The following is a 27,008-nucleotide window of genomic DNA, read 5'->3' on the forward strand; positions in this document are numbered from 1 at the left end:
AATGAAGTACAAAAAAGTTAATGTTACTTTAGTGAAGTGACTACCAGACTGCAGCACTTATCACAAAAAAGTAACACTTTTGAACTAATAGCTTTTTTTTAAGTTAAATTGGCAATAAATAAAGTAGATATATAAATAATTTGTTTTAATCACCCATTACCGTTATTTTTCAATAAATAATAAAAAAAAATACTCTGTTTAGTAAAAATAATTTATTTAAATCCAATTTACATATTTAAACATTAGTAACAAGATAAATTACAGAATTATTTCATATTTAAAACTTCTAGTAAGTTCTTTATATGGTAAAACTATTGAACTTAGCAATATCACTTCAGACGGTACTTTTACCCAACTACCTGCAAACAGAAAGAAAGGACAGAAATTAGTTTTTTTAAACAAGGAAATTTACTTTTAGTAAGGAGAAGGTAATGCAATAGTTGGAAAAATGGGAAATAGTAACGCCACTAACATGGATATCGTTTTTTGGGCCCAATTTCCGTTTTCTATTTACATAAGTTGTGGTATAATTAAATTATTACTATTTGAAATAAATTGTTACTAATTACAATGTAATGCCTATTTTTTGAGGCAAGATTTATGTCGCAACTACCGATCAGGTAGCGTAGATTTAATTAGAATTTCTTATATTAACCATAAATTAATATGTAAGGGATAGACCGAGAATCGAACCCATTACCACACAATACATATTAGCTTTGTGGAATCATTATCAATTATAAATATAATATTTAGTACTTACCTAAAATTGTTATGGACGGATTTAGTCGACCATCATTGTTAAAAAGTGGTAAATTATCCATTTTAGCAAAGGGTTTATCAGGATTTGGATCGCATGGTGTTCCCTCAACGCGAGCCCAGCTTCCAATTTTTACATCCTTACCTGTAAAGGAGAAAAAATGAAGTAATTACTTCACTAAATACATAATGCGATAAAAAAAAAAAGCCTAAAAAATTTGCCTGGCGTAGGAACGAAATGCTATTTGCACACAATTAAGTATTTATGTTGCGAAGAAGTATTCATATTTAAAGTAGTAAATGGAAATTGTGAAGATGTAAAGACAACTCTTAGAAAAAGGCTTATGAAAAGTGGCGAAATATTAAAGAAAGAAGATTTAAAGAAAATAAGGGAACAATCGGTCACATGAAAGTCATTGAATGGAAGAAAGGCAAATGGATTCCCTTCACAAGTTTTGAAATAAAAGATACAGAAGATGAATTTTTATAAGATGAAACAGAGAAATCATTAAATATAACTTATATTTTGTTACGTGGAATATAACTATGGTTGTGACGCCCCACATGCAAATAAATATTCATACACTGTTTTCCATTGTTTAGAATTTTTATAAAGGCGATTTCATTATTCCTTAAGGATCCTTTCATACAATACCGTTGTTGATTTTTGGTAAGCTACTAACAAATAACCCCAATCATTATCCAAAATGGTAAACTAAATAACATAAATGGTAACGCCTTTTTTTTTTGGAAGTAGGTAAATCAAATATGATAAAAGAAATGAAAAAACATTTTAGCCACAATCTCTGGTGAAGTTATACCATCGAGAATCTCTGATGCAATTGTTTTAGGTAACTTTAACAGTTTTACAAAAATGAAATAACTAAAAAAGAGAATTTTAATTGAATGCTGTTGATTTTAATATTTCAAATGTTAGAATTTGTTTTTATGTGTTTCATTTTTAAAATACATAAATAACCGGAAAAAAAATTATTGTTATTGCGTTTTTGAAAATTAGAATGAAAAAATTTCATTTTCCTATGCAATTCTTGAGATTGCTTTAAGAAACCTATCTTAATATTTCTTTATAATCTTTGGATTGATTTAGATGGTTCACAGTTTAGCTTAACAAATTCTATTTTACACGGAGTAAAAGTTTCTTTTTACATGGAAATGGTTGTTTGCAAGATTATCCAAATGTAGATATTTCGCATAAATTGAAATTTCATCCAGATTTCCTTGCCTTTTGCAAGGACTATGAAAAATATTAACTATTTTGGCGAATAGAGCAAATCAAAAATGATATTTATAAAGAATAAGAAAGATTTGTCGTTTTATGAGCAAGCATTCCCAAAATGGGGAAGTAACAATTAATTATCTTTCTAACTGCATTAATTTTTCATATTTGCAAAAGTTGTATGGAAGTAAATAATCTAATTTAATATAAAATAAAATGCAGCGAATATAAATTTATATTAAATATGTTTATTTAAGTTTATATGAATAAAGATACGAACACTAGAGAGATGTGAGTAAAATGTAATCAAAGGTAATCAATATAAGTAGAATGTAGCAGAAGGTGTCATAACTGATAAACAATAACTTACCCACAATACTGTGTATCACTAGAGAATGACTTCCAACTACAGCGTTGTCCAATAGGATGGCATCTCTTAAACGGACTCCTTCACCAATAATAACTCCAGGACCTATGCTAACATTTGGCCCAATCTAGAACAGAGGAAACATTAATCAAAATAACATTTAACGAGCACCTTATAATTTATATAACATATAATTCTAAATTTTTGTACTTTACCAGAGCAGTAGGATGCACATCAGCGGTTGAATGGATATGAACATGACCAATTACGTTGGGCAATTCTGATGATAACCTGGAAAAGTAATTAATAAAGGTTATTTAGAAATAGTTTTTGTAAATATACTTAAATATACTGGGAGATATTTTAAATAAGTAACTTATTAATAATCCTTGTACAATTTATTTATTGACATAGTGATTTAAAGTTGACAAAAATATCTTTGATCTTTTTATTCGTCGTAGCATGCGTGTTTATCGTATTCCTGACCGGCTACAGAATTTTATTCATCATAAGAGCTAGACTAATTTAGTTTGGTGTCAATGTTGACTGAATTAATCTTAACGTCTCGTACTAACTTGTTGCTGACTGAATGAGGGAGATTTACCACATGTTATTGTTATGTGGGTTATTAAAAATGTTAATCAATCGTGAAACATTTTGTAAAAATAAGAACATAAAAATTAATAAAATATAGCAATTATTTAGGAGAATGTTAAGTGCATTTATAATGTTTAGAATTGTAAAGTTGTAGTTGTATTTTACTCCGGTGACTCACGAATTTAGACAGACAACATGGAATTTTACTAATTTAATTTAAACTAGGATATAATTATTTTAAAGAATACATTGATGAATTCTGGGACTCTAATAATTTTAACAAATGCGTGTTTAAGTAAAATCTTAATAAAAAAAACTTTAAAACAGCAAAAAATGGAAACATACAACATGCTTTTTTGGGCCATGAGGAGTGTCTTACAAGTTATTTAAAACTAAAAAGATTAATTTAGTATAAAATAGAAGGCAGCAAGTAGCAGTAAAATATAAATATATATTCCATTTATGTTGGAAAAGAATCTGTAAAGCCTATACACTTTTCTAGCGGATAAGACATTAGATTACCGTGATGATGATGATGGTAAACACATTAAGAATCAATTTAGGGGTTATCAAATGATCGGTAAATGTGGTTGCACTTGTATGAAAAGTTTAAAACCGAAGGAGAAGTTTTTTGTTGAAGTTGAAATAAAGCCCTATATGTTGAAATTAAAGCACACATCATAAGACAAAATATAATGTTACTGAAAGCTTTAACCTTTCCTTTGTAAGGAAAAAATTTGACATTATTTTAGAAAGATGGGTCACAGTAAAGTAGGCTAGTAAAATTGTTTTTAGCAAAGAAACAAAATCAGAAAGTCACCAGATAAAAAAGAGTACATTTTAACCAAAACATTATATTATATACTTAGAAGAACTGATAGAGGCGTGAATGTACAATTACATTACAATATTACGATATTGTAATAACACAATTGTTCCAAAATTACATAACCTATCCCTAAATCACTCAAAAATACATATTTTCTTGGATATGAAGCGTACACAAAGACGGTTAACACTGATTAATTGGTTATGAACAATGTTATCTTATAATTTGGCTACAATAGATAATTATTGTATTTGCAATGATATGCACAAAAAATTACAATGAAAGCGTACCTTTCAGGATGATTTCTACTATATAATCTTAGATAATGGCTATTAGCGTAGATGGCTGCACCAGCTGATTTCAACTGAGACCACCAACCCATCGAGGTGTAGACGTAGACTTGCCCAGAACCGGCAAGAGGCGTCAGCACGTCTTGTTCTAACTGCAGTACTTCTGCTGCTGTCCATATATCTCCAGAGCCATTAATATTTCCTTCACTGAAAGAGAGAAAATACAAAATTTTTACTTTCGTTCGTAATCAAGTTACTGTGGACTGTATGAATTTATTTTTCACCGTGCCCTTGTAATTAAGAGTATTAAACAACTTACTTAAAAGCATTCTGCTGTTTTTCATTGACGGCCGCAGCAAGTTTATCAAAGATTTGTAAAGAACAGAAGAATACACCACAACTTATTAGCGTTGAGACAAATGTTGAAGGTTTCTCTACATAATGTGTCATATGATCCAAAGTTGGATGTTTCGCTATACAACCATAGTTTAACGCTTGTTGTTTTGTTGTCTCCGTAGCCATTATTGTCATCAGAGCGTTATCTTTACTTTTGTGAAACTGTAAAATTTCACTTAATGGGAAATCTGAACAGACATCGCCATTTAGTACGAAAAATCCACTTGGATTACCAAATCTGTAAAAAAAAAGGAAAAAGAAAACTAAAAATAACTCATATGGGTTTAAATTATATTTATAAAATGATATTTTTAAAGCCACATCCTTGCCACCAAATATATCCACATACACATTCTGTGACATACGAGTAAGTGTCACAGAATGTAGTTTATGTAGTGTAAATGAGAAATAAAGTGATTTTGATGGCAAGCAAGTTTGTGAGTGTAGTAAAATTAACTTATGTAAGTACTTGAACAGACGATTATATATTTTGTGCACGTTTAGGGGAACTCAGTATAATATTGACAATAATAATAATATTATGACGGCAAAAACCTGAAGCTATTTTCTAGAAAATTTAAAAAAGATCTGCCTTACTTAATGTTTTAAAACTAATTGTAAGCTTCATTTAATTCACTGAACGTAGATGAGTAAGAGAAAGTAAAAAGCTTAGACTTAATGCAAAGAAAGCACCTGATCTGATCTCTAAAGTGATACATTCCACCAGCAGTTCCAAGCGGCGTAAACTCTTGTAGGTACCTAAATCAATTAGACATCAATTACTAAAAATATAAATATTCTTTCAAATAACAAGAGAAAAAAATTACCCTACCTAATAACAATATTATATTGCTGTGCCATTTCTGACACAAACTGTGATAAATCACTGGTAGGATAATAACCAAGTATGATTATCTCCTTTAAATCTGGCACTTGGACACATGCTTCAATATGATGTTGAATCATAGGAAGACCGGCGACTGGAAATAGAGGTTTTGGAACGTCGAGTGACAACGGGCGAAATCTGGTACCTAAAAAAGAAATAAATAAATGGATAAAGATACTGTTTTCTAAACAAAAATCACATAAAATATTAAATTGTGCCCTATAAATTAAAACCCAATAATCAGTTCAATTGTTTGTTTATTTTTTAAACCATGACGAAAAAAAACTGAAATCGAAGAGGATGCTCTTGTTCAGCAATAGTTTCATAAAAATGAAATGCCCAAATTTATCAAATTAGGCGTCACACTGGAAAGTTTATTTTCTACAAGATATAGCACACTCTCCGTCAGATATTAAAGAAAAGCAGAAGATATTGATTAAATTCCTTCTTGGAACTCCTTATACAATCAACCTAACAAATTAGACTTAAGAACTCTGAAGAGCAGAAGTTAATTTTAATCCAAATCCAGCAAACAGATTAATCAGCCGGTAGTACAGAGTTTCACAACAATCAATAAAAATCAGCCATATTATGAACAAGGAAAAAACATAAGTACATAATGAAACAACACTTGATGACTCAAAATACATAAAAATATGTTTTTGTTTTACTACAATTTATCTGCAAAAGCGTTTCATGATACAGCAGTGCTGAAATTGGCGTTTTTAGATTTGTGGTACGTAATTGATTTCTGGATCTGTAATTTTAGATAATTTTGATCGATATTTCAATCATTGCATGGGAATTTTGGCAGACTGTGCTTGCTTTTATTTTCAAAAATTGATCCATGAGGATTGTATTTTGTATAAACCGTTACCACAGAATAACAAACCGGATCAGAAGTGCTGGCTGGTATGATAAAAACAGATGCTGCAAACTACTACTGGCTTACACTTAATTTTTTATCTTTCTCTCTTAATTTTAGGTCCAGCTAAGATTTAAATAAATCGTATTAAAAACATCTGCTATAATCTTCACTCTATTTCACATTGAGACCAATTCAGACTCTTTATAAACTTACCCTTTAAAGGTCCACCAATTAGAATGACTCCTTTCAACATGTTAATGGTTAAAAATTGTTTCGCTCAAAGATTAACGATTCATGTAAAGAATGTACACGTTTAAATGTTCACGTCTTATCAGCACAGTTTCCTTAATCCCTTCTCTCAGTCCCCACCATGTATTTTTCTAAAATAAACAAAGTAAAAAAGGTTTATTTCTTGAAATTCTATTAACACAAATAAATTATATTCTTATCTTATTAGCTGCTTATGTTTAGGCTGTCACTAAAAATGTATGCAGATTTACACTGAAATGTACCTTTCTACATTTTTTAAAAAATAGTTCCTACCATTGTGCAACAATCAAACCTCTCCCTTAGTTTACAAAGTGGCCAACGTGATAGCCTTTCATTGCTACAGGTTATGTTGTGATGGCCTGCAATTAGGAGTTGTGATACTAACTGTCTGTGTGTTGTGTAATAGTCACGAATCTTTAGTTACGTGATTATTTAAGTAAACTATGTTGTATTATTTATCACAAGTAATGAGAATTTACTAAAAATGGCAAAATTTGAAAACGGAAGACTGAACGTAAGTTTAGTAAAAGAATAAATCGAAGTTTTTTTTTTAGGTTATTTTTTATTTTTGTATTGTTATTTTTTTAAGGGATGTTTTAAGGAAAAAGGTGACATAAATAGGAATTACGTTTTGGATTCTAGATTTGAATGTCCAATTTGTTTAACTTGTTTAAAAGATCCTTTCCTTACCACTTGTGGACATAGATTTTGCCAGGAATGTATTCAACAGTGGTTAAAGTAATTTATTGATATTTCAAATCAGGATTATTTCTATTTCGTCCATTATATTATAAATGGTATTTGTTTTTACTTCCTCTATAGAAAAGAGGGTGGATGCTGCCCGATCGATGGGAAAAGTCTGACTCAAGAGAAAGATCTATTCCCTGATAATTATACCAGACGGGAAATTGCACAACAAACCATGGAATGTCCTTTCCCTGGTTGTGATAAAATATTACCACTGTTGGAAACTGATAGTCATATACTAGAAATACATGAAAAGGTATGTAAACATTTTGAACATTTTTTAGTAATTGAGAAACTGCTAGTGTAGAGAATTATCCTTTAATAAAGTAGGGTATTTAAAAAAAAGTAGTTATAGCTCAATCATCTCACACCTAATTAATTCAAATGCCGATGTTGTTTTTTGTTTAATATTCAGGCTGATGACCGGGAAGAGTTGGAATTTTACTGCACATTTAAATCTATTGGATGTCAAGAAGTTTTCAAAAGTCAGAGCCAACTGACACAGCACAGCCATAGATGCTTGAATCAACATCTGCAGGTAAATATTTTTCTGTGCTGAAAATCATGGTTGCGATTTTTTTATTTAATCTTAAAAACTTACTTAATTAGGTGAGGAATAATACAAGCTAGACAAAGAATAGTTTCCTGGGGGTTCCCTGGAGGGCCCGTTGAACTATTCCCTACCTACTTCAACTTTGTTTAAGGACTTTGATTTACCTTAGCTCGACTGTCGTTTTACTAAGAAGAAGTTTTGTCAAGTCCCTTCAATAAGTTCTTGGATTACCTCAACTTGTCACGATTCTCCCAAGGCTTTCGTATGTGCCTTTTACTTCAGCCTCACAGGAGTTTTATGGAAAAAAGGTTTCACAATAAAAGGTTAGAAGCCCGAAGGTTAACCGTTATCACTTATCACATATTGTTCACTTCTAAATTGGTGCAGCAGTATTCCAAGTGACTGGAATATGAATTTTTTGGCCAAATGTTTGTAAGAAATAATTAGAAATGCTTTTACAAGTTCGACGGGTTGTCAGCAGTTTAAAGTGTTGGTTGGGAGTCCAGGTAAGGTGATCCTTGGACACGTCATGTTGCAGAATTCTGGTAGGATTACTTACTGGGCATTGTTATTTCAAGCAGACTTACCTTAAGGTGAGTTGTAAACACATTCGTCTCATAACTGGTTGTTTGATGATGACCACGATTAAGTTCATGAATAGGTTGACAGTGGAAGTGCTAAGGCTGTATCTTAAGGACATTTTTAACTTTAATAAAAAATAATAATTGGCGTAGTGGGTGACCAATTGTAGTTGAAATTCCAAATTTGCCGGAAGTTTTTTAGTATTGAATTTAAACTTGGAAGTTTACTCACTAAATTCATAATTTTTACTCTTTTTTCCAGCTACTAACAATAGCACACAACAAGTTATCTAAACAGATTCCATTGTGTAACGGAGAAAACATGGAGAAGGATGCAGCTTACTGGGATCCACCTCCAAAACAGCCAGCCAATCATATGACAATGTTTGATTCATCTCACGCTTTGATTAAGTAAATATATCTTGTACAATCATGGTTGCTCCATAAGAATATATTTATCTAACCATCTTATTGATGATAATACAATGATTTCTTTTTGGATATCTTGCGCAGATCATTGTACGAAAGGATAGTTATACTTGAGCAAAGAAATACTGAATTAGAATTACAATTGAAAAATGTGAAAGAACACAATGTTAAAATGTTGGAAGATCGACAAAAATATGAAGCAAATCTTGCACTCAGGGTATGCAATGGTACTTACATATGGAATTTACGAGACATGAGAATGAAGTTAGCTGAATTGCAAGATGATCCATCCGCTACGTACTATAGTGAAGGATTCTATACTTCCTTTTCAGGATATAAGTAAGTAGCAAAGGCTCCTTAAATCGATATCACTACCAATTGTATCACAGTTCGTGGTTATATTTTCTTGAAAGAGTCTGATTCGTCAGTTGCACAAAGAAAGAAATTACTACGGCAGTTAAGAATTAAGTTGGCTTCGAAGTTTATTCAAATTTATTAAATTATAAGTTTTTGATTATTATTATTAATTATTGATTACAGTCAGCAAGTCTTGCGTACTTGTTTTTGTAAAAGTTTTTTTTATCCTTTTCAGATTTTGTGCCCGCATACACATCTCAACAAATTACAGGTATGTATCATTGCTGATCCACCTGATGAAAGGTGAAAATGATTATGCCCTTTCTTGGCCATTCTCTGGACGTATTGCTTTCACCTTAATACATCCGAACCAACCAGATCTCTCGGTATGTGAAGTTATGTGTTCACGGCCAGATTTAGAAGCGTTTAAACGGCCAACGAAAAAAATGAACACTAGGGGTTTTGGATATTCAGAATTTATACAGATTGAACATATAACGAATATGAAATTTTTTAATGATGACGGTTCTGTTAATATAAAGATTCAGATAACATGTGTTTGAACAGAGATCTTTTTTTTTTTTTGCAAAAGTACTACAAAAAACTGACAAAAAAGAAAAAAGTGGAATCTCAGGAATGAGACTGACTGGAAAAGTGGGACTAGATTTGAAATATTTTGCAGTTCACAATAAAAATGGCTTAATGTAAAGCAATTTTGGAGTGTAACTCCATAGAAACACTTATCAAGTAAGTCAGTCTCCGTACGTCGTCCATTTAAATAGTATGTGGGAATTAGCTCTGTTCTCTTCTACCCTGTTAGCAGAATTGAGGAATGTGGCAATCTAAAGATGGTTGTTGGTCAGAGAAATCTTGAATGTATGGCTATTTATTGGACCAACCCAAGATATAAAAAGATAAAATCCCTGTCCCAGGAAGATCAAAGAATTATCGGTAAATTTATTTCCGATATTTCTCTTCATTTGTTTAGTTTGCAATGTTTACACATTGTATTTATAGAAATTTTAAAAAAATATAGTGCTTCGCTTTTTGCACTTTTCTAGTATAAGGAGCAAAAAGTAAGGACGTTCATGGGAATGATACAATATAATTCCATAAATGATAAAAGAAAATTAATGTAATTTAAAAAAATAGTTTATTTTTTTGCATTGATTAGGATTAATGTTGCAAATTGAATTTTTAAAACATTTTTTTAAAAAGACAGAAACCACTTTACCTCTCTCGCAATACCCACTTGCTATTAGCGCTAATTCACGTGTGTGACAATTCCGTCCAAATATTATATTAAAAAAAAAAAGAATACTTAATATAGCCAGATTGGTTGGATAGATCTACTGAGTTGCAGTTAGTCGGTATTTCTTTGACATCAGTGTAAGATAGATGACTGCCAATTTGCTGGAAGTTCTGATCTTTATTCGATTCCAAAGATTAGCTCTAATTCGGATCTAGTAACCATCGTTTCCCTCTCAACTGGCCAATTATACTTTGAATACGAGTAAATAAAAGTAGAAGTACGCTGCTCGGCTTTGTATCTTTAAAACTGAAGTTCTAGTTTAGTGGATTGGCAGAAAGCCTTCGCCACAGTGATCCCTAGTGTTTATTTGAAACAAAGTAATGTTAATGATGTTGCTAACTAAACAACTTGTTTAGGAGTGTAGCCAATACAACTAACATGAGTAATTCCATGTTTTTCAACTTGTACTAGACTGGTCCGCGTTCAAGGCACAATATTTTCATTTATTTGGACTGATTTTTTGCTTTCAGTATATTATAAGATATATCCCTTAATATTTTTTATTAAAAAAACTAACGCTAATTGATTAAACTTTTATTAGCAATTTTATGGCTCGTCGCCTTAGAATATTCTGGAGTAAGTGCTTATTCAAATATGAGATTAAAAATGTACTTAGAAATTTTTGATACATAATGTTTAAGGTACTCCATTCAGTTATAGTTAAGAAGATCGTTAGGAAATTAACTACATAATTGCTCTACTTAGTGTCCTTCATCAAGAAACTTTTACAGAAATGTTCTGACCCACAAACTTGTAATTAATTTAACGTAGTTCCTCAAAGGGAAAAAGTTACTAAATATTTAGTTAAACAATAGACCTTAAATACGGTTAAGGATACCAGCAATTAGAGTAAGTCTATTTTTAAGACCAATTATTTTATCTACATTTCGGAAACCGTTAATCGAACAAACTGTAGGTATTCAAATGAGATTACAATGCATGCAATGAGAAATACTTTTTAAAAGTCTCACTTGTACCACGGAAAAACTTTTTACAAGTTCAATTTTTATTATTTTAATTAAGATTTTTTTTAAATAATAAATTTCTTAAATGGAAAAAAGATCTTAGAAAACTTATGGAGCAAATAGTAAAACATTCGCACCGTCATTACAGATAATGTCTTTGAAGATTTATACTTTAAGTAAGGGCAAAAAGAGAAATAATTACCACATATTTTGAATTGTTACTTATTGTATACATAGAAATAAAATATATATTAATGAATAGATTGATTATTAAAAGTATTTCTTGTCTTTAAAAAAGCACTTGTTTGTTTTAAAGTAAATATTCGTAAAAAGAAGGAGTGTACTTAAAATGTTTTTATCATACGAGAAGTATGCTAATATATTTGTAGACCCTTACAAACCATTAGCATAACTATTTTTTTGATATCTTGCTACGTAAACAACAAAAAATGTTTAGTAAGGTTAGCTAAGAATGTCTCATTAAAGAAATGTTTTATTATTTTGTGATAAACAGATGTATGTTTAGATTATTCTAAAAAGAGCACTTTATTAGTAAGTAAATTTTAAATAAATATTCCGTCCAACTACACATACACACTATAAATAAATTTAGGTTGTTGTGTAGCAAAACTTTTGTTCAATTATTTAGAGAAAAAAAGTGTTATATTTTAAAAGAAAATTTTTTATTATTCACTTTTTAAAGGTAGAAAATAAAAAATCATATTTTGTACAATCAAGAATTTTTTTATTTTATTTCTTACCCATCTCTCTTTACTCTTCTTCTGTTTCGGAGGTTTCTGCTTCTTCCAGCCAATAAATGAATGGACGTACCTGTAAATGACGTACTGATGTGGTTTTAAAAATATAATCATAAATGGCAAGGTTTTCCAAGACAACGTACTGGGGGGAATATCGCTTTGTAAACTACAATGATTCATGTGGAATTAACAAATCTTCAAAGAACTGGAAGTAACCGAAATGAAAATATATGTATATAGATAAGGAGTTTCATAAATTTCTAAAAAAAAAGTAATAATAACAGAAATCCTACGAAATATGGAAGCACTTACTCGGATATCAAAGAAAAGGCTAAGTACATACATACCTAACTTAATAAGCGTTGATTAAACGACAAAAAGTACACAAAATCAATAAGTATCCACACTTCATAAATAGGTACATGGGGCTAATTCCTCTCCCATATGATGTACAGCATCGAGACCCCCAAAATCGAATGACACCTAATTCTTGAAAATTGGCCCACGCGTTTAGGCGCTACAAATAACACTAGTTTATATAAAGTTTGTACGAAGTTGAAAGAAAATCTAAAGTAAAATACTTTCAGAAAAAGGTAACAACTATCAGGTGCCATGGAGGTAAATTTCAAAGGAAATTTATAAATATGGGCTTCCTTTAATCTTTCAGCAAGTACTCACATAAATACGTACAACAGAAAATGGTTTTTAAAAATATCTTGCTTTCGCAAGTGAAAACTGAACTTCAAAAATTTGTCACGTTCTTTGCAATACATTCTTATAATCATAAAGTAAAGATTGGTAAAAAGACTAAATAAGTTATTAGAAAGATGTCTACGCACCTTAAAGGACATTTTTCGCCAATTTTCTTAGAAGAATATACTCACGCTTAAGGCCTATTTTTTTCAGAAAAAAAAAAACCTAAATTACCTTCTTTCTTATTTCTTCAATTGAATCAGATCTTGGATGTTTGTACCACTCGAGAATAGATTCTTCGCTAAGTATATCTTTCTTATAAAGCAAATGAATTAAATTCATGATGACCAAAACAAGTTGTGGTTGCATTTCTGTACAATCCTACAAAGAAAAAACAAATTTACAAAAGATAAAAAGGATTAATGTTCAATTATTCTGAGCGAATTAGAATTGTGCGTTGACAGAATTAAGATCCGAGGTTTAGAAATAGTATTAAGGATCATTTACAGCAGTAGTTCTTAAGGTGAACGTTATCGCGTCCTAAGGGGCGTTTTTTCTTCCATCAGCGGAGTCGATATTGACCGTCTAAAAAAAATAAGTAACTTTAGCAGTTATAACAAATTTTAATAGTTTTTATTACTCGCAGCTCCTAATTATAAATCTCGGCAGTATTGCAAATCGAACTGCAAGTACCTATCTTGTCCGAGGCGTTAGTGTCATTTGAGTGTTTGAGTCTGGGATGATTTTTTGACTCACCTATTCCATTTGGATAAAATTCAAAGTTTTATTTTTCATACATGATTCATAGAAAATACTACTGTAAGATTCTCCTCTAATTTCTTCGACTTCCCTTTCTTTTATATCCATCCATTATCTCAAGATAGTGTTATTTATTTCAAAAATTTCCTCAACAAATTTGGCACTTCGTCAAAATGGTTGAAATCATAATAATACTTCTTATAAATAATATTTCTAAATGTCTATTCTTAAACAAACCGAATCTTATGTGTGGAAATCAGCATCACAAGAAATGAGATCATTTCACTGATCAAATATTCTTGTAAATTATATGGTTGTTTCCTAAAAATGCTGGTGCGACAAAATGGGATAACGTATGAAAATGTTGCATATAGTCTCCGAGCTGGCACGTGAAAAGGGACACCAGCCAGGAGCTCAGGGTAAATAATTTTCTTCATTTAATTTAATAGTTTCATGAGAATTAAGAGTCAGTCTTATTGACACAAGACCATTACAATATAATTCATAAAATAGGATAGTTCTGGTGAAGTTCCGTACTAAAATGGAACAGGATCGCCTCAAGTCGGTTGATACGACTTTTATACCACAGAAGTATACTTCTGCATGATGCATCGGACGTATGAATGAAAAAAAGAGCTCCACTTTGAGATCTGTAATATTTCGAGTAAAATTGATTGAAATTAATCAATCCCGAATTTTTTTTTTTTTTTAAATAACCAGAGCTTTAGTAGGATATCGCTAGCACCAATCGCAGTATTGGAAACAGCGGTGGGTCAGGCATTGAGATCTAGGAGATCTTCCAGTTTGAAATGCATTGGTGCCTTGAGAAATACTACTATTACTATTCTGTTGGGCGACTTACTTTACAGAACACTGGAGAAAGTGCAACATCATTCGCTCCAACGAGGTGTGGTTGGCATAAAGGAAGAAGGAAACATAATAACATGTTGGTGGCCAAAGTTAAGAAAAATAAAGTATTCTCTCGAAAATACTGGACAAGATTAACAAAAAATTAACAAAATCGTTCAAGTAATTACATAATATGGTGGTAGTACCCAATATTATTTCCAAAACGACAAACAGTACAAAGAAAGAGTCAATCAAGGCTTGGTGAGTTAAAAATACAAAATGCAAAAATAATTAGTTATAAGTTAGATCGAATAAGGACCAAAATCATTTCAAAGTTAAGGATAATTAAGACTGGCATAGCAAGAAAGGGCAAAAGAGAAAGAAAAAGGAAAAGGCAAAGGTTAAAGAATATGTAACATTAAGTAATTACTCATAATGAGTAAAAACCCATGGGGAAGTAAAAATAAAGAGACCAATTCAGAAATAGTCCAGAGGAAGCAAATCACGAAATAGGAGTTTTAACTCCCTAAACTATCCGTTTGTAAGTTTCTCAGCTGATCGTATAAAAAATACATTTCCGGAAAAACTCCAGACTGAAAATCTGTAAAAAAGAATCCTTCCTTTTAAGATGCTTGAGAGAAAATAGAAAGACTAAGATGTCGGTAAGTAGAAAAGAGATAACCTAACAAAATATTCGGTGTGTTTAGCTAATGTAATGAACTATAGATAAAAATTTTGCTTAAATTTGTCATATAAATATAAATTTCAAAATAACAATAAAATTTAATTACCTCTATAGCCTGAAGACAATCAGCCATTGCCATTTCATTACGCACATAATTAACAAATAGAGGCATAAAATATTTCAATTTTGCTGAAAGCGCTTCCCAACTGAAATCATCTTTTAACGTTACTATCGCTTTGACCACATAGTAATTAACTTCATTGACTGAAACGTTATATGCAAAACGTGAGGAGTTCAATTCAAGGACTAGATTGTCGCAAGGAAGTTTATCTTCATAACCTCTAAGTAGGGAGTCCACAACTTCATTATAAAATACTGAAAGAAAAATATAAATATTGTCACTGACATAACTATTCGGTCAAAGTTATTTGTAAAAAAAAAAAAAAATGTCCCTGTCGTAGGACATTGTCTAGAAAGGGGCGTATTTCTTGTGGGTTGGTAATCCACTCTATAACAGCTAACTCAGATACGAAATGGGATCTTAGGATCCTTAAGAAGATAAAGTTAAATGGCAGAGGAAAAGAATCTATTCACCAACAAAAAGTAGTCATGCAGGAAGATAGGTTATTTATATGGATAAGATATGCACAAAATATGCACTAGAACGACTTAGTTGGATACTAGTTGTAGATTATAAAGGGATGGCTATAATTCAATGCACCTAAAATATCTATGTATGACAGATGAGCTCTGGATAGTCTAAACCTGAATAGTTGCTTATAACAACTACCTGTGTAAGCCCTATAATGTGTGCTGAACGTATAATTAGAACAGGGGTATCCTGGATCCCACAGGGATTACTACCCCCAACGGGAAGTTGGATTGAAACAAATTTCAAAATCTTGGTAAAAAACTTTTCCCCGGACAAATAAATAAATAATTTGCAGTAACTAAGTAAGAAAATGAGCCACGTCAAAAATGTATGAATACTAGTACTTCCAGAAGTAAGAGACCATAGGCCTGCTCCTATTATTTGCTCTAGACCACCAGAGGACACTGTCATCAAATATTAAATAGTGATTCGGGAGACGATAAATGATGAGAGCGTGCTGAACAGAATAAAGAAGATTTCAGGTATAATCAACCACCGCCATTCTATTTGCAAAGTAAACGCTAAGATAATGAAGTATAGAACTGTAATTGTGCTGAACATTTTTTTGCTGTTGATAAATGGACAATGTTAATTATAAATAAGGAATTTAGTAAAATTACTGCTGTGGGGGACGTCAAAAAAAAAGCAGCTACAATATTTACAACACCAAGACAAAATAAAAAATAGAAGAAAAACTTACAATTTGTATCTTCCTGTACAGGAGATCCTCTTTCAGAAGCTGAAGCTTCACTTTCAGACGTATCATCAACGGTTGCATGTGGTGGATCTAATTTCAAACCACGCCACGTCCGTTTCCTGACACCTTCAATTTCAGAATCTGATTCTGATTCTTCTTCATTGTCATCTTCATCATCTGGGATGTATTCGTACGCTTTTTCACTTATTGCTTCAAATTCGCCTATAAAGTAAGTTGATATTCTTGATATTAATTGAGAACGTTCAAATTTTGTTAAATCTAAAAGTTTTTGAATAGTTACCTAATGGTTTTGACGCTTGTAAGCGTACATTTTCTAAAACTTTATCCTTATCTAAAATCACTCCCGGTCCTAGTATACAAGAGGTAAGTTTCACACCCTCCTTCACTACACATCCTTCCGCTATGACACAGTAATCTATTTTACATCCGCTCTAAAACAATGTAAGTATATTTAGTTTAAATGCTAAGAAGTTAAGCAGGTGTTCTTGTTGAGTTGAAGACTAATTGAATAGAATTTACTAGTTTAGTCTGTAGAAACTATTAATAAGCCAGAACAGTTTGAGCAGTGCAGATCTATAATGGAATAGTCTTTATGCTATTTCTTCCTCTCCATTCTCGTTCTATTTAATTTTGATGGGTTTCGGATTTCTATCCATCAACAGAGATTGATTTCATTTAGTGTACTACAGAATTTGATTTCCACTTTATAAAACTTCTATCACAAAATTATCTGATTGGTTCTTTTCTCAACAAAAATCTGATAAAGCAATCTCTGAAGTTAGATGAAAATCCGACACTGGAAACAAATATATAATAGTTTTATTTAATTAATCTCAGTCACGTCAACATCTGAGTTTACTTATGCTCCATTACGACGAAATAAAATCACAAATATTTCATATCTTAAAGGTCGTACCCAACATTTAAGTCTGAAGATCCCAAAGGTCAACAATTCCTATGAAAGAAAGCAGTTATTCACGCCCTTAAACTTTAATTTTATAAGTTGAAATTAATTTTGGACCCTAAATTTGACTACTCTAATTAGAATCCACTTCACACGCCACTTTCTTAAAATCTAAGAAGCTTAGATAATGAAATTAAAAATTCATGATGATAATTTACGACTTACAATCACAATTAATCATAAATTTAGCTAATTTTCATATCATTTTCTACTCACTTCAATTATAACATTAGAAAACAAGTGTGAATTCGTTACTGAAGAATTTGCAGAAATTTTACACTTTTTCCCAATTACAGAACACGATATGTCCACATTTTCTTGGATAATACTGCCTCCGCCTATAACAACATCTTCAAAAAGGGAACAACCTCTAAAAAAAAACACAAAGAAAGAAATTTAAAATAAAAAGAAAACACCACGTAAACAATTATAATATTTTAGTTATTAAGAAGAATTTTCACTACATACTGCGCTAGTGTTACATCTTCTTGAATGTAAATATGTTTACGTTTATAACTATAATGTTCATCCACAAACATGTCCGGAACTAATGGATACGTCCATCGATGTATTACATCATGACTGATAATTACAAAATAAACGCTTATTAACGGTGCCAATTTTGACAGTTACACAAGTACATAAAAAAAAATTAAAAATAATTGTTTACCTTATATAATGGTAATTTTGCCAAGAAGTCACACTTGCTGCATATTCAGATGATGGTAAAACGTATGAATATACGGTACTTGCAAGTATCTCCTCATCCATGAGTAAGCCTCTTACAAAATCATCTCTAGTTTGAAAATCAAAATTATCCGAAAAAAGTGGTGGTACGGTGACTGAACAAATGCATATTTTCGTATCTAACAGGTCACATCTTATGTCAATATTTTCATGCTCCAAGAGAAGATTCTAAGAAAATTGTTTGTTTATTTAATAAAAAGTATGGATATGTTAAAGGGAGAATAAGGATTTAATTGGGCACGGCAAAGAAGTTAACTACAGGAATAAGGTGAAGTGGCCTTTACAATCTAGTATAAGAACCCGAAATTAAACGAATAAAAGCTTAGACACAGCTTTGTAGAAGGGAATTCCAGATTAAGTTCAACCAAACGACAATTTGACAGGAAGAAGCTTCTTTCTTGAAAATAGCCTTTGGCATGTGGAGACCAGGGTGGCAAGTAACAAAAATGACGATGAGAAATTCTAGGCCTATTAAAAAGGTGCGGTTTTTAAACTAGAACTATAAAGGACAATTGCAACAAGCCTCTTTTCTTCATAGGATATGGAATGATTTACCTAGAGCTTCTGGTCATGCGGTGTCAGTAAAAATTGGAAATCGCTAAACTCCGAATGATGTGGCATTTTGAAACCATTAGAGATTATGTTACCAAAATTATTCATACGTGGAACCCTAAGCCTCGTAAAAAAAGGGCTATTTCTCTATCAGCCTTTTCAAATGGATGACACAATAAGCTTTTATCATTACAATGCCTTGGATGCAGGACACGCCTCATTATTAAACTATAATACGTACTATTAAGTGATTAGGAAAATGCGTATCTAGTCTTAGCAATTAAGAAAGTTTTTAGGGGAAAATCAATAAGAATAGAAAATTATTAAAATACCAACCACTTCAATGTTGATGTTTTTCTTAATAGAACTACACCTGTTATGCATTAAAATTCTATCAGTATTATTATCTATGGCTAAATACATCTGATCCTCATCACTTCTCAATTTGTGTCCACACTCTTTATATATAATTGTCATAGCGGCGCCACTATCCATTTTCTGCACTTTTCTATAGATTTAATTTTTAATATAGCAATATTCAAGAGTTTAATAATTGTTGGTTGTTCATAAAAACTTACTTGTGCCTTTCTAAAGCTGGTAATAGTTTTAAGTTGGCAACGATATCACCAGTTAACAAAATGAAATCACTTCTTATTAAAGCTTTAGCATCTAAATCTCTGAGTGCGTCTCCCAATGATCGACATCCATCTGATACTACTACGTTTACTGTCATTCTTCCCCAGTGTCCATTGCTAAAAGCAAAAATAATAGCATCATACGACTTTCTCTAAATTTACTGTTCGAGTTGTTGACTTACATTTAGGAACATGTTAACACATCTCCAAAATGCTCAAAACAAGTTTGCCCAAGAAAAATTATTCACATTTTTATCTAACCACGAAGTTTAAAGTAAATGAAAAATGCATTTTCGATCACTTTCAATGAAGTACTTTTGGAATTATCTAAGAACTAGGCATCTTATAAGACATTTGATACCCTTTATAGTATAAAACACGCTAAGTCGTGGGTTATGCTGAAATAGGGCTTTAGAGGATAATGTCTATCTGCTCTCACAAGTTACTTTAACCGAATGGAAAAATTTCTCAAAAGTTGTTGTCCAAAAATAGTGCACTAAGAAGAGAGAGAAAATCGATGGAGCTATATTTGAGAGAAAATCTCAAAGAAATGAATAATCCACTCAGTAATGTGGTATTCCGGTGGTGGAATTTTCATGAAAATGGAAATCCTTAAAATATTTTAAAAATAAAACTGTGCATTATATTCAATGATCCTTTAGGGACAAGACGCCCCAATTCGTCTCACAGTAGTGTGCTTGATAGAATTTTCTGTAAAAATTCTAAACAATGATACTTACAGGAACTATAATCAACTTTAGGAATTGGTGGATTCAGCTTTTTAGCCAATCCTTATGCAATCTAATCTAAAAGTTTTCCGCATAATGCAACAACATCCAATTCAGTTCATTACTAAACATCAAAAGCCTAACTGAACAATATAGTTATGAAGAAGAAGAAGAAGAAGATTACCTTATAAACTTTTTGATTTTTTGTGAATGTAATGCTGTGAAAATGATCACTTCTTGAACTCTAGCGGCAGCTAAACACTGTAAAGTATAATCTAACAGAGGTCTGTTAACCAATGGCATCAAACACTGGAAACAATAGTAAATTAAAATTACATATAAACAGAATATGAAGAAACTTAAATAATTACTAACTACATATGGCTACCTACAGGTATATCGGTAACTGGAGAAAAGAACTCATCATAACTATCCGCTATAAGAACTGCTTGAATTAGATCTTCTTTTTGAACAGAGTCCAGCAAGTTTTTTGATTTCTTCATAATGAAAATAGTTTTATTAGATGGTGAAAACCATTCGAATGAATCCTGTGTCCACTCCTTCCTAGCTCAGTCCACATTTATCTGAAACCTTCTTCTATAGGTTATTATAATGTAACACTGTGGAAGGTACGTTTGTGTACATGTGAATTGTGATTACTTTCATTTAGAATGAAGTGTTTGAATATGAAATCAAATTTATCCTAATCATTTGATACAGATAAAAAAATGTTAGGAATATTGAAGTTTGGATTATTCACCAGGTATGGAACCTTGCAAACATATAAAGCGTTACGTCCTTTTATGTCGGACGCTTTTCATTCAAAAGACGTTTGGAATAAACGATTGCATAGTAATATTCTACGAAAAGTAAAACTTTCTGATCTGTTTTATGAGCTTGATACTAAGTTCAATCAAATTGGAAGGGTTAGCGCTGTAGATATTGACATTTTTACAAATGCAATTAACGATGAAGTTCATCTGGATGAAATGGAAGATCTTGTGCACAGATTTCGTCTTTCTTCAGAAGCTTGCAATATTTTAGCATCAACTCAACATGCTTTTATACGGGCGTTCTTGTCTTTTAAAGATGACAAAGATGACTTAATAAGAATTTTGAATGATAGATTGAATTATGGTATCTTCCCAGATGACTATTGTAACATACTTCTGATGGATCATTTTATTAAAGAAAACAATTTTACTTCTGCTGCCAAGGTTGCAGCTAATCAAATGCTGCAAGAAGATTTCAGCAATCCACTAGTCAAGTATTTCTCTTTGTATAGCTGTCACAAGTATTTACAAGAGCCTAGTAAATGGCACAAATCGATTGCGAGTGAAGAGGAAGATGATATAAAAGATAAGGAAGAAGAAGAAGATGAAGTAATAAAAGTTAGGGTAGGATTTATTAGAAATCCATATTTTGATGATCATTTCGATTTAACAGATCCATACAGTTTGATTGGAAAAACATTTAAAATGATTGGTGAAAGCAATAACGATACCTACTCCAACAGTTATAATTTACTTGGGCTTAGTTTATATAAAAAATGGCCAAATGTGATTAGCTTTAGTGATTATCTATTAGAGAAAAATTTGAAAATAAATTCAGGTTGTATTAATGAAATTGAAAAGTTTCTGTCATCTCTACCTGAGGAAGAAGGAGAAATAGGTAATACAATTCAAAAACAACTTACGCAGATAAAAAATAATCTTCAAAAAGTGAAAAACAACAATCTTATTGACGAGAAAAACTTGTTTATGGCCACCGAGGAAAACTTAAATAGGACGGCAAAAGAATTAGAAAGAAATATTATAGATGAGCAATGTCAGGTAATCCATCCATAGTTCGATTTAATTTTTGATTTTTCTTACTCCCAGAAGAGTTGATTACAACATAAGATGTCCCTCTTTCCCAAATCTGCATCCAGGAATTTTGTGCCGGCTCCTTTTGTCTTAAAGGAGAAACTCTCATCTTCTTATAAAGTTCACATGAATTGTTATATTGGAATAAAATTTTGTGTTACCTCCAGGTGCTGGAGATCTTTTATCGTAAACCAACGATTGCATCACAATCAAACAAGATATAAGAGACTCGTTTCTCTTCTCTGGGCACAGATTGCATCGATGCCGGGCCTACCCACTATCACTCATCCTTTTTTTTTCGGCATATCTTTATCCCAGATTTTTACATTTATTTTCTGATACTATTTTTTATGATTACAGATTTATGAAGAATGGGAAAATAAAAGAGAAGAAATACTAATGAACGAACTTGAAGAACAGAGAAGATTACAAAGAATTGAATCTGTAAAGCAGAAAAAGGAGGAATTAGCCAAAAAAGAAGAAGAATTATTTTTCTTTGATTTAGAAGATAAACTAGATCTTCAGATAGAAAACAAAAGAGTACCATATCCTCCGAAGTGGCTGGGGAAAAAGAAGAAACGCATAGATTCTGCAGAATATATTCCACCAGAAATTATTAAAAAAAGATCACAATAAATAATTATTATATAAGTTTTTATTTTATTGTTTCATTTATTGCCATTAAAATAAGTCCCTTATAAACTCAGCTCAATAATGTTGTGGAAAGAATGATTCTGGTTTTTAATAGCTTTGATTAAAGTACATTCCTTTTTGAACTTTATAAAATTAAATGTTATATACTAAATCGGTTTTCTGTGATAGCTAATATATGGTTTTTAGAAATAGAAAAGAAATTTATTATTCTGGGACAATTGTCCTCTAAGAATAAATACAGGAACAAATAAAGGCCTTAACAGTTTGGCCTGTGATTTATTGCTGGTTTCGTAAATGTTTCAATTGTCATCATCAGTTTCTTTGATAATACATATAAAACTGAAATGAAGTTCTAAAGAGAAACTATATACAGACAAAATATCAAATTGTCAATGTATGCTCAAAACGATGTGCATACACTGGAATAATAAAAAACCAGTTGCTTTCAAATAAATCGAAATAATCTCGGTACCCCAATATTTAATAAGTTTACGATAATCGTCAAATTATTTGTTAACTTCTTCCGTACGACACAGATGGACGTGGAAAGTATAGTCCAGGTTGTTGCTAGAGGACAATAAAAGCGAAGAAGTAAAAACCAAGACGGGAGATCAACTATATATTGTCTAACACAGCTCTAAGACGATGGTTTTTAATTTTTTGTGAATGAAAGTGAACTAATTCAAAGAGCGGGTAGCCTTCTTGCAATGAATTTTTGGAATTATACGAAATCTTTTGTCTTAAAATCCAACTGCAGCCTGTTTAGTCCACTAAGTCCCAAGTTCAGCCCTAATTGAGATCAATGATTTGGTTATAGTTTGAAACAAACAAAACGATTGCACATTCTTGGGTAGAACTCTTTTGCAATCAATTAGGGACAAAAAGAAGAAAGCATTGAAAGTTCTTCACAAACATTGCAATGCCTCGCAATCTGTCCATTTATTTGATCATAAAGCAAATAAATATGAAACTTCGACTATTTTTTGACGCATTCTTTCAGACCACTATAAATTAACCTTATTATTTGCATTTATCTCTTTATATCTAAATTAATATATACGTTTCACCATTTAAGAATAACATCACGGCCTTCCTGAAATCGACCCATGGACTTCCAAGGGGCGTAAACAAACAAGTTGATGTGAAACTCTTTCATAACAAAGTTGACCTACTCGATCATCTTTCTCTACTCAACTTCTATAATCCTTTTCATCTCTGTCTAAGTCCTAAACTTTCAGAGCTCAGTTCCATTAATACAGTTATCTAAATTACAATGGCCAGTCTAGAATGATGCGAACTATATCGAATTCTTGCTATCTTCCATTCTTCTTCAAGAGTTACACGCAAACTTACAACACTTCGCTATAATCTTTTACATTCTTATTCCCATTTTCCTACACCGCGTCATAGATTTTATGTCTTGTTATTAACGATAATTATTTTGTCAGTTTTATATCTTACTTTAAGTTTTCTCATAATTTGTAAATAAATAAATAAGTAATTGCTCCAATTAATTAACAGCCATCAATGGCACGAAATAAGGCGCTGAGAAAAAAGTTTTTCCCAGCTGCTAAAGCGAACTTTAGTAGTTGTTCTTCTTCTTTTTTTTTTCAAGCAATTTGTTAATTAAATTTCTAGAATAATAAACAAGTGGAAGAAAATAAAATTAATGACTTAATTGGCTTGAAAGAATTGTAAAAAATAAATCTATTGCTAAAGAAACACTATAACAAAAGATCCGTAGTTCATTTCAAGAATTCCATGACGGTACACCCTGAAAAGAAGATACGCAGTTATTGATTTACATATAAAATTAAAAATAAATTAATAATATTAAATAATTGGTCTAAAAGAGAAAGTAAAAAAAAATAGTTAATGCTTCATAACTAGTTAATTGTTTACCTAAAATATCTACGAATTTAAAATCTAAATGATCTATAATTATGAATAAATGTATGATGGTATCTATCTATCTTGATGGCAAGAGAATTAACCAGTGTTTTGTTTCTGCTTCGAACTCTATTAAAGCTGTAGATCTGTGCATGGCTGAACTGTTGAGGCAAAAGACATTGCGTTTGGATTTCAATTCAAAAGGCTTTCTTGTATTTTGGACATCACTGAGAATAGTTTGCCAGTCGAGCTTTGAATATCTTAAGTTTTATTCACAATCAAATAACTTGGTAAATATGATTTTCAACGCTAGTCGTTATAAAGACAGAAAGATATGGTCTGTGGTTGTCCAGTACGATTTTTGCTGCCGTCTTATCTAATAATGAACCACTCACTGTTTACGTTTAATGCTCTTCTTGAAGTTGGTTGAAAATCCAAAATAACCAAGCTCTCTATAACTTAGTATTTGTTTTAACACAAATTATCTCATTTAATTTTAGTTTATATTTGTAAGAATGTTATTCATAAGGGGGTCTGGGGTAACTACATCGAACTGTCTAAGGCTAAAGATATTCTAATATCAGATTTGTAAACGAGTTTTATAGTTTATGGAACTTTTTAGTTGGAATGGTGGTCATTTCTTTAATTGACACCCCACATATTATTGGATAGATTTAGATAATTTGAAAATTATCTAGAAAGTTGATGACATAATTCTTCAAAATGATTTTTTAATCACTTTTTATTTCTTTTTCAAACTCAAAAACCACCTTTAACATCTCTATAAATAAATTTGTCTGTCAATATCTCTTAGGAAAAGTACCATGGTATAATGAATCACTAAGCAAGTACTAATTAAGCTTCTCAAAATTATGTGATAAGAAATTCTTAATGTCTACCACCTTGTATTTCTTAATTATACAAATATTATTTTGGTCTATTAGCTCTCGATATCTTTCTAATGGATTTCACTAACACACTTTTCTAAAAATTACCTATATATTTTTAATTTCGGGAAAGTTTGTTTACACATAAAAATTAATTAGTGTTTTAATAAATTAAAAAACGATAATAATAATATAAATAATATTAAATTAACTTTCTTTGTGCTTACAGATCATTGTGCAAAAGCTATGATTGGCACAACCCAGCACAATAAAACTTGTAATTATTATTGTAAAGCCCTCAATAATCAGCCCTCAGACTTCAAGCTCACTACAGTTGGCATTCTACTGCCAGTAGGCCATTCCTTTCTAACTTGGATTTCTTGAAAATTCTTTAATATTGTGCACAGATGTGAACAAAAATAATAATAATAATAATAATGTTACTCTATTTGTAATGCCGCTTGGTTAACTTTTCTAAAATTTGCCACAACCTAGGTATAGAACTAACTTTCCAACTAACTTAGACCTGTTTGTTTTTGTTTTTAAGTGAAGTTTTTCCAAGGAAGGGAAATGGGAGTGGATTTAATTCAGTCTGTGTGATTGTATGAATTTTGATACAGCTTTTACAATTTGTTGACAGTTTCCTTTGGATGAGGAAGTCACTTTGTAATCCATATATTAAGATTAACTCCTTTCGTCCACCGTAAGGTACTTGCTGTATTGTAAGTTATCAATAAATAAATAGCAGTTTATTGATAGTTCTAGCAGTACGGCACTAATATTTATTTTGCCTTACCACAGAAAGTCCGTGATTGAATCGTAAAAGACATCATGTGTTCAGATCAGCTAATGGACTATAAGAAGAAGGTTGAAAGTAAGCTGGCAAAGGTTACGGTCATTCGTCAATGTCGCTGAATGTCAGCACCGATCAGCATGACTGAGTCATGCCCATTCGATCAAACAACAATGGTGAAGTGTCTTGTTTCTTAAATAAGTCTCCATCTACTAGACTTTCTATAATGATCGTCCTTCTTCATTCTGATGTTGAAATAAATAAAAAAAATTGTCGTTTCAGTTTATGCTTAAGAAAAAATGTGTGCGTTTAAAAAATCGCCAAATTGAAATAAATTCGTGTCGAAACATCTTAAACATCAGCATTCAGCATTTCGGACAACAGCTGCAGGACAGATCCTTGATTAGGAATATGTCTCTACATCAACACAACTGGCATAGTTTTCCGAAGCTGTCTAAACATTCTAGATCAACGGATACGGATCAAAAAAACAACATTTGATGAATTTTCGTGTTTCATTTCCTGAAAAATATTAGTTGCCGTGAAAAGTAAACTTATTCCGAACAAACAAAAACGATCATAACCGACCAGTGATGACTATCTACCATCAACTTTCATTTTGAGAAAGGTTTGACTAACTGTCCTGAGAGAAAGATTAAGAGAAGAAAGCGATGCAAGCAAGAAGTTTGGTGGAACTCAGGGTTTTAGTCCAAAAATAATGACCACTAGCAGTTAC

At 31.4% G+C, this 27,008-nt stretch overlaps 4 protein-coding genes across 7 annotated transcripts in view; 2 read left to right on the plus strand and 2 right to left on the minus strand.

The window, feature by feature from the left end:
- Window positions 1-193: 193 nt before the first annotated feature.
- On the minus strand, window positions 194-12,261 carry Gmppa (GDP-mannose pyrophosphorylase A). 3 transcript variants are annotated; one of them, XM_074141454.1, is made up of 10 exons: window positions 12,205-12,261; window positions 6,443-6,609; window positions 5,308-5,506; window positions 5,169-5,234; window positions 4,399-4,713; window positions 4,080-4,286; window positions 2,579-2,654; window positions 2,367-2,490; window positions 764-904; window positions 194-359 (listed from the first exon to the last, which is right to left on the minus strand). In XM_074141454.1, exons 2-10 carry the CDS (start codon window positions 6,480-6,482, stop codon window positions 259-261), a joined length of 1,269 nt encoding a protein of 422 aa, XP_073997555.1. In that variant the 5' UTR covers window positions 6,483-6,609; window positions 12,205-12,261; the 3' UTR covers window positions 194-258. The 3 variants fall into 3 exon arrangements, with proteins under 3 accessions (XP_073997555.1, XP_073997554.1, XP_073997552.1); XM_074141453.1 differs by lacking the exon at window positions 12,205-12,261 and adding an exon at window positions 6,773-6,897; XM_074141451.1 differs by lacking the exon at window positions 12,205-12,261 and adding an exon at window positions 6,742-6,876.
- Window positions 6,874-12,043, plus strand: LOC141460939 (TNF receptor-associated factor 6-like). Its single transcript, XM_074141455.1, has 7 exons — window positions 6,874-7,013; window positions 7,089-7,237; window positions 7,322-7,502; window positions 7,662-7,784; window positions 8,643-8,791; window positions 8,894-9,148; window positions 9,402-12,043. The coding sequence occupies exons 1-7, from the start codon at window positions 6,984-6,986 to the stop codon at window positions 9,727-9,729; spliced, it is 1,215 nt and encodes a 404-aa protein (XP_073997556.1). The 5' UTR covers window positions 6,874-6,983; the 3' UTR covers window positions 9,730-12,043.
- The window catches only part of eIF2Bepsilon (eukaryotic translation initiation factor 2B subunit epsilon), a 16,337-nt gene continuing 1,533 nt past the window's right edge, over window positions 12,205-27,008 (minus strand). For both annotated transcript variants that reach the window (XM_074141437.1, XM_074141436.1), the window contains exons 2-13: window positions 20,576-20,774; window positions 20,368-20,492; window positions 19,399-19,572; window positions 19,157-19,328; window positions 18,192-18,436; window positions 17,990-18,103; window positions 17,738-17,891; window positions 16,838-16,988; window positions 16,540-16,758; window positions 15,294-15,562; window positions 13,129-13,275; window positions 12,205-12,274 (exon numbers count right to left, since the gene is read on the minus strand). In XM_074141437.1, the coding sequence (XP_073997538.1) occupies window positions 12,215-12,274; window positions 13,129-13,275; window positions 15,294-15,562; window positions 16,540-16,758; window positions 16,838-16,988; window positions 17,738-17,891; window positions 17,990-18,103; window positions 18,192-18,436; window positions 19,157-19,328; window positions 19,399-19,572; window positions 20,368-20,492; window positions 20,576-20,686 (1,941 nt within the window). In that variant the 5' untranslated portion in view covers window positions 20,687-20,774 and the 3' untranslated portion in view covers window positions 12,205-12,214. The remainder of the gene's footprint in view (window positions 12,275-13,128; window positions 13,276-15,293; window positions 15,563-16,539; window positions 16,759-16,837; window positions 16,989-17,737; window positions 17,892-17,989; window positions 18,104-18,191; window positions 18,437-19,156; window positions 19,329-19,398; window positions 19,573-20,367; window positions 20,493-20,575; window positions 20,775-27,008) is intronic.
- LOC141460936 (uncharacterized) lies at window positions 20,779-22,706 on the plus strand. The gene is made up of 2 exons (XM_074141449.1): window positions 20,779-22,015; window positions 22,409-22,706. The coding sequence occupies exons 1-2, from the start codon at window positions 20,912-20,914 to the stop codon at window positions 22,682-22,684; spliced, it is 1,380 nt and encodes a 459-aa protein (XP_073997550.1). The 5' UTR covers window positions 20,779-20,911; the 3' UTR covers window positions 22,685-22,706.

The sequence above is a fragment of the Rhodnius prolixus genome, unplaced genomic scaffold (assembly GCF_049639745.1).
Source record: "Rhodnius prolixus isolate KJV_2025 unplaced genomic scaffold, Rpr scaffold_6, whole genome shotgun sequence".
NCBI lineage: Eukaryota > Metazoa > Arthropoda > Insecta > Hemiptera > Reduviidae > Rhodnius > Rhodnius prolixus.

What these genes read in the sequence shown, in the direction of transcription:
- Gmppa (XM_074141454.1), bottom strand. Translation starts at nt 6,482, where the DNA reads ATGTTGAAAGGAGTCATTCTAATTGGTGGACCTTTAAAGG. An exon ending in CACTTTAGAGATCAGATCAG is followed by an intron (nt 4,714 to 5,168) that starts GTGCTTTCTTTG and finishes TTTTTTTTACAG; the next exon opens with ATTTGGTAATCCAAGTGGAT. An exon ending in ATGTGCATCCTACTGCTCTG is followed by an intron (nt 2,491 to 2,578) that starts GTAAAGTACAAA and finishes CCTCTGTTCTAG; the next exon opens with ATTGGGCCAAATGTTAGCAT.
- LOC141460936 (XM_074141449.1), top strand. Translation starts at nt 20,912, where the DNA reads ATGTTAGGAATATTGAAGTTTGGATTATTCACCAGGTATGGAACCTTG. An exon ending in TTATAGATGAGCAATGTCAG is followed by an intron (nt 22,016 to 22,408) that starts GTAATCCATCCA and finishes TTATGATTACAG; the next exon opens with ATTTATGAAGAATGGGAAAA.
- LOC141460939 (XM_074141455.1), top strand. Translation starts at nt 6,984, where the DNA reads ATGGCAAAATTTGAAAACGGAAGACTGAAC. An exon ending in TTGAAAACGGAAGACTGAAC is followed by an intron (nt 7,014 to 7,088) that starts GTAAGTTTAGTA and finishes TATTTTTTTAAG; the next exon opens with GGATGTTTTAAGGAAAAAGG. An exon ending in ACTTCCTTTTCAGGATATAA is followed by an intron (nt 9,149 to 9,401) that starts GTAAGTAGCAAA and finishes TATCCTTTTCAG; the next exon opens with ATTTTGTGCCCGCATACACA.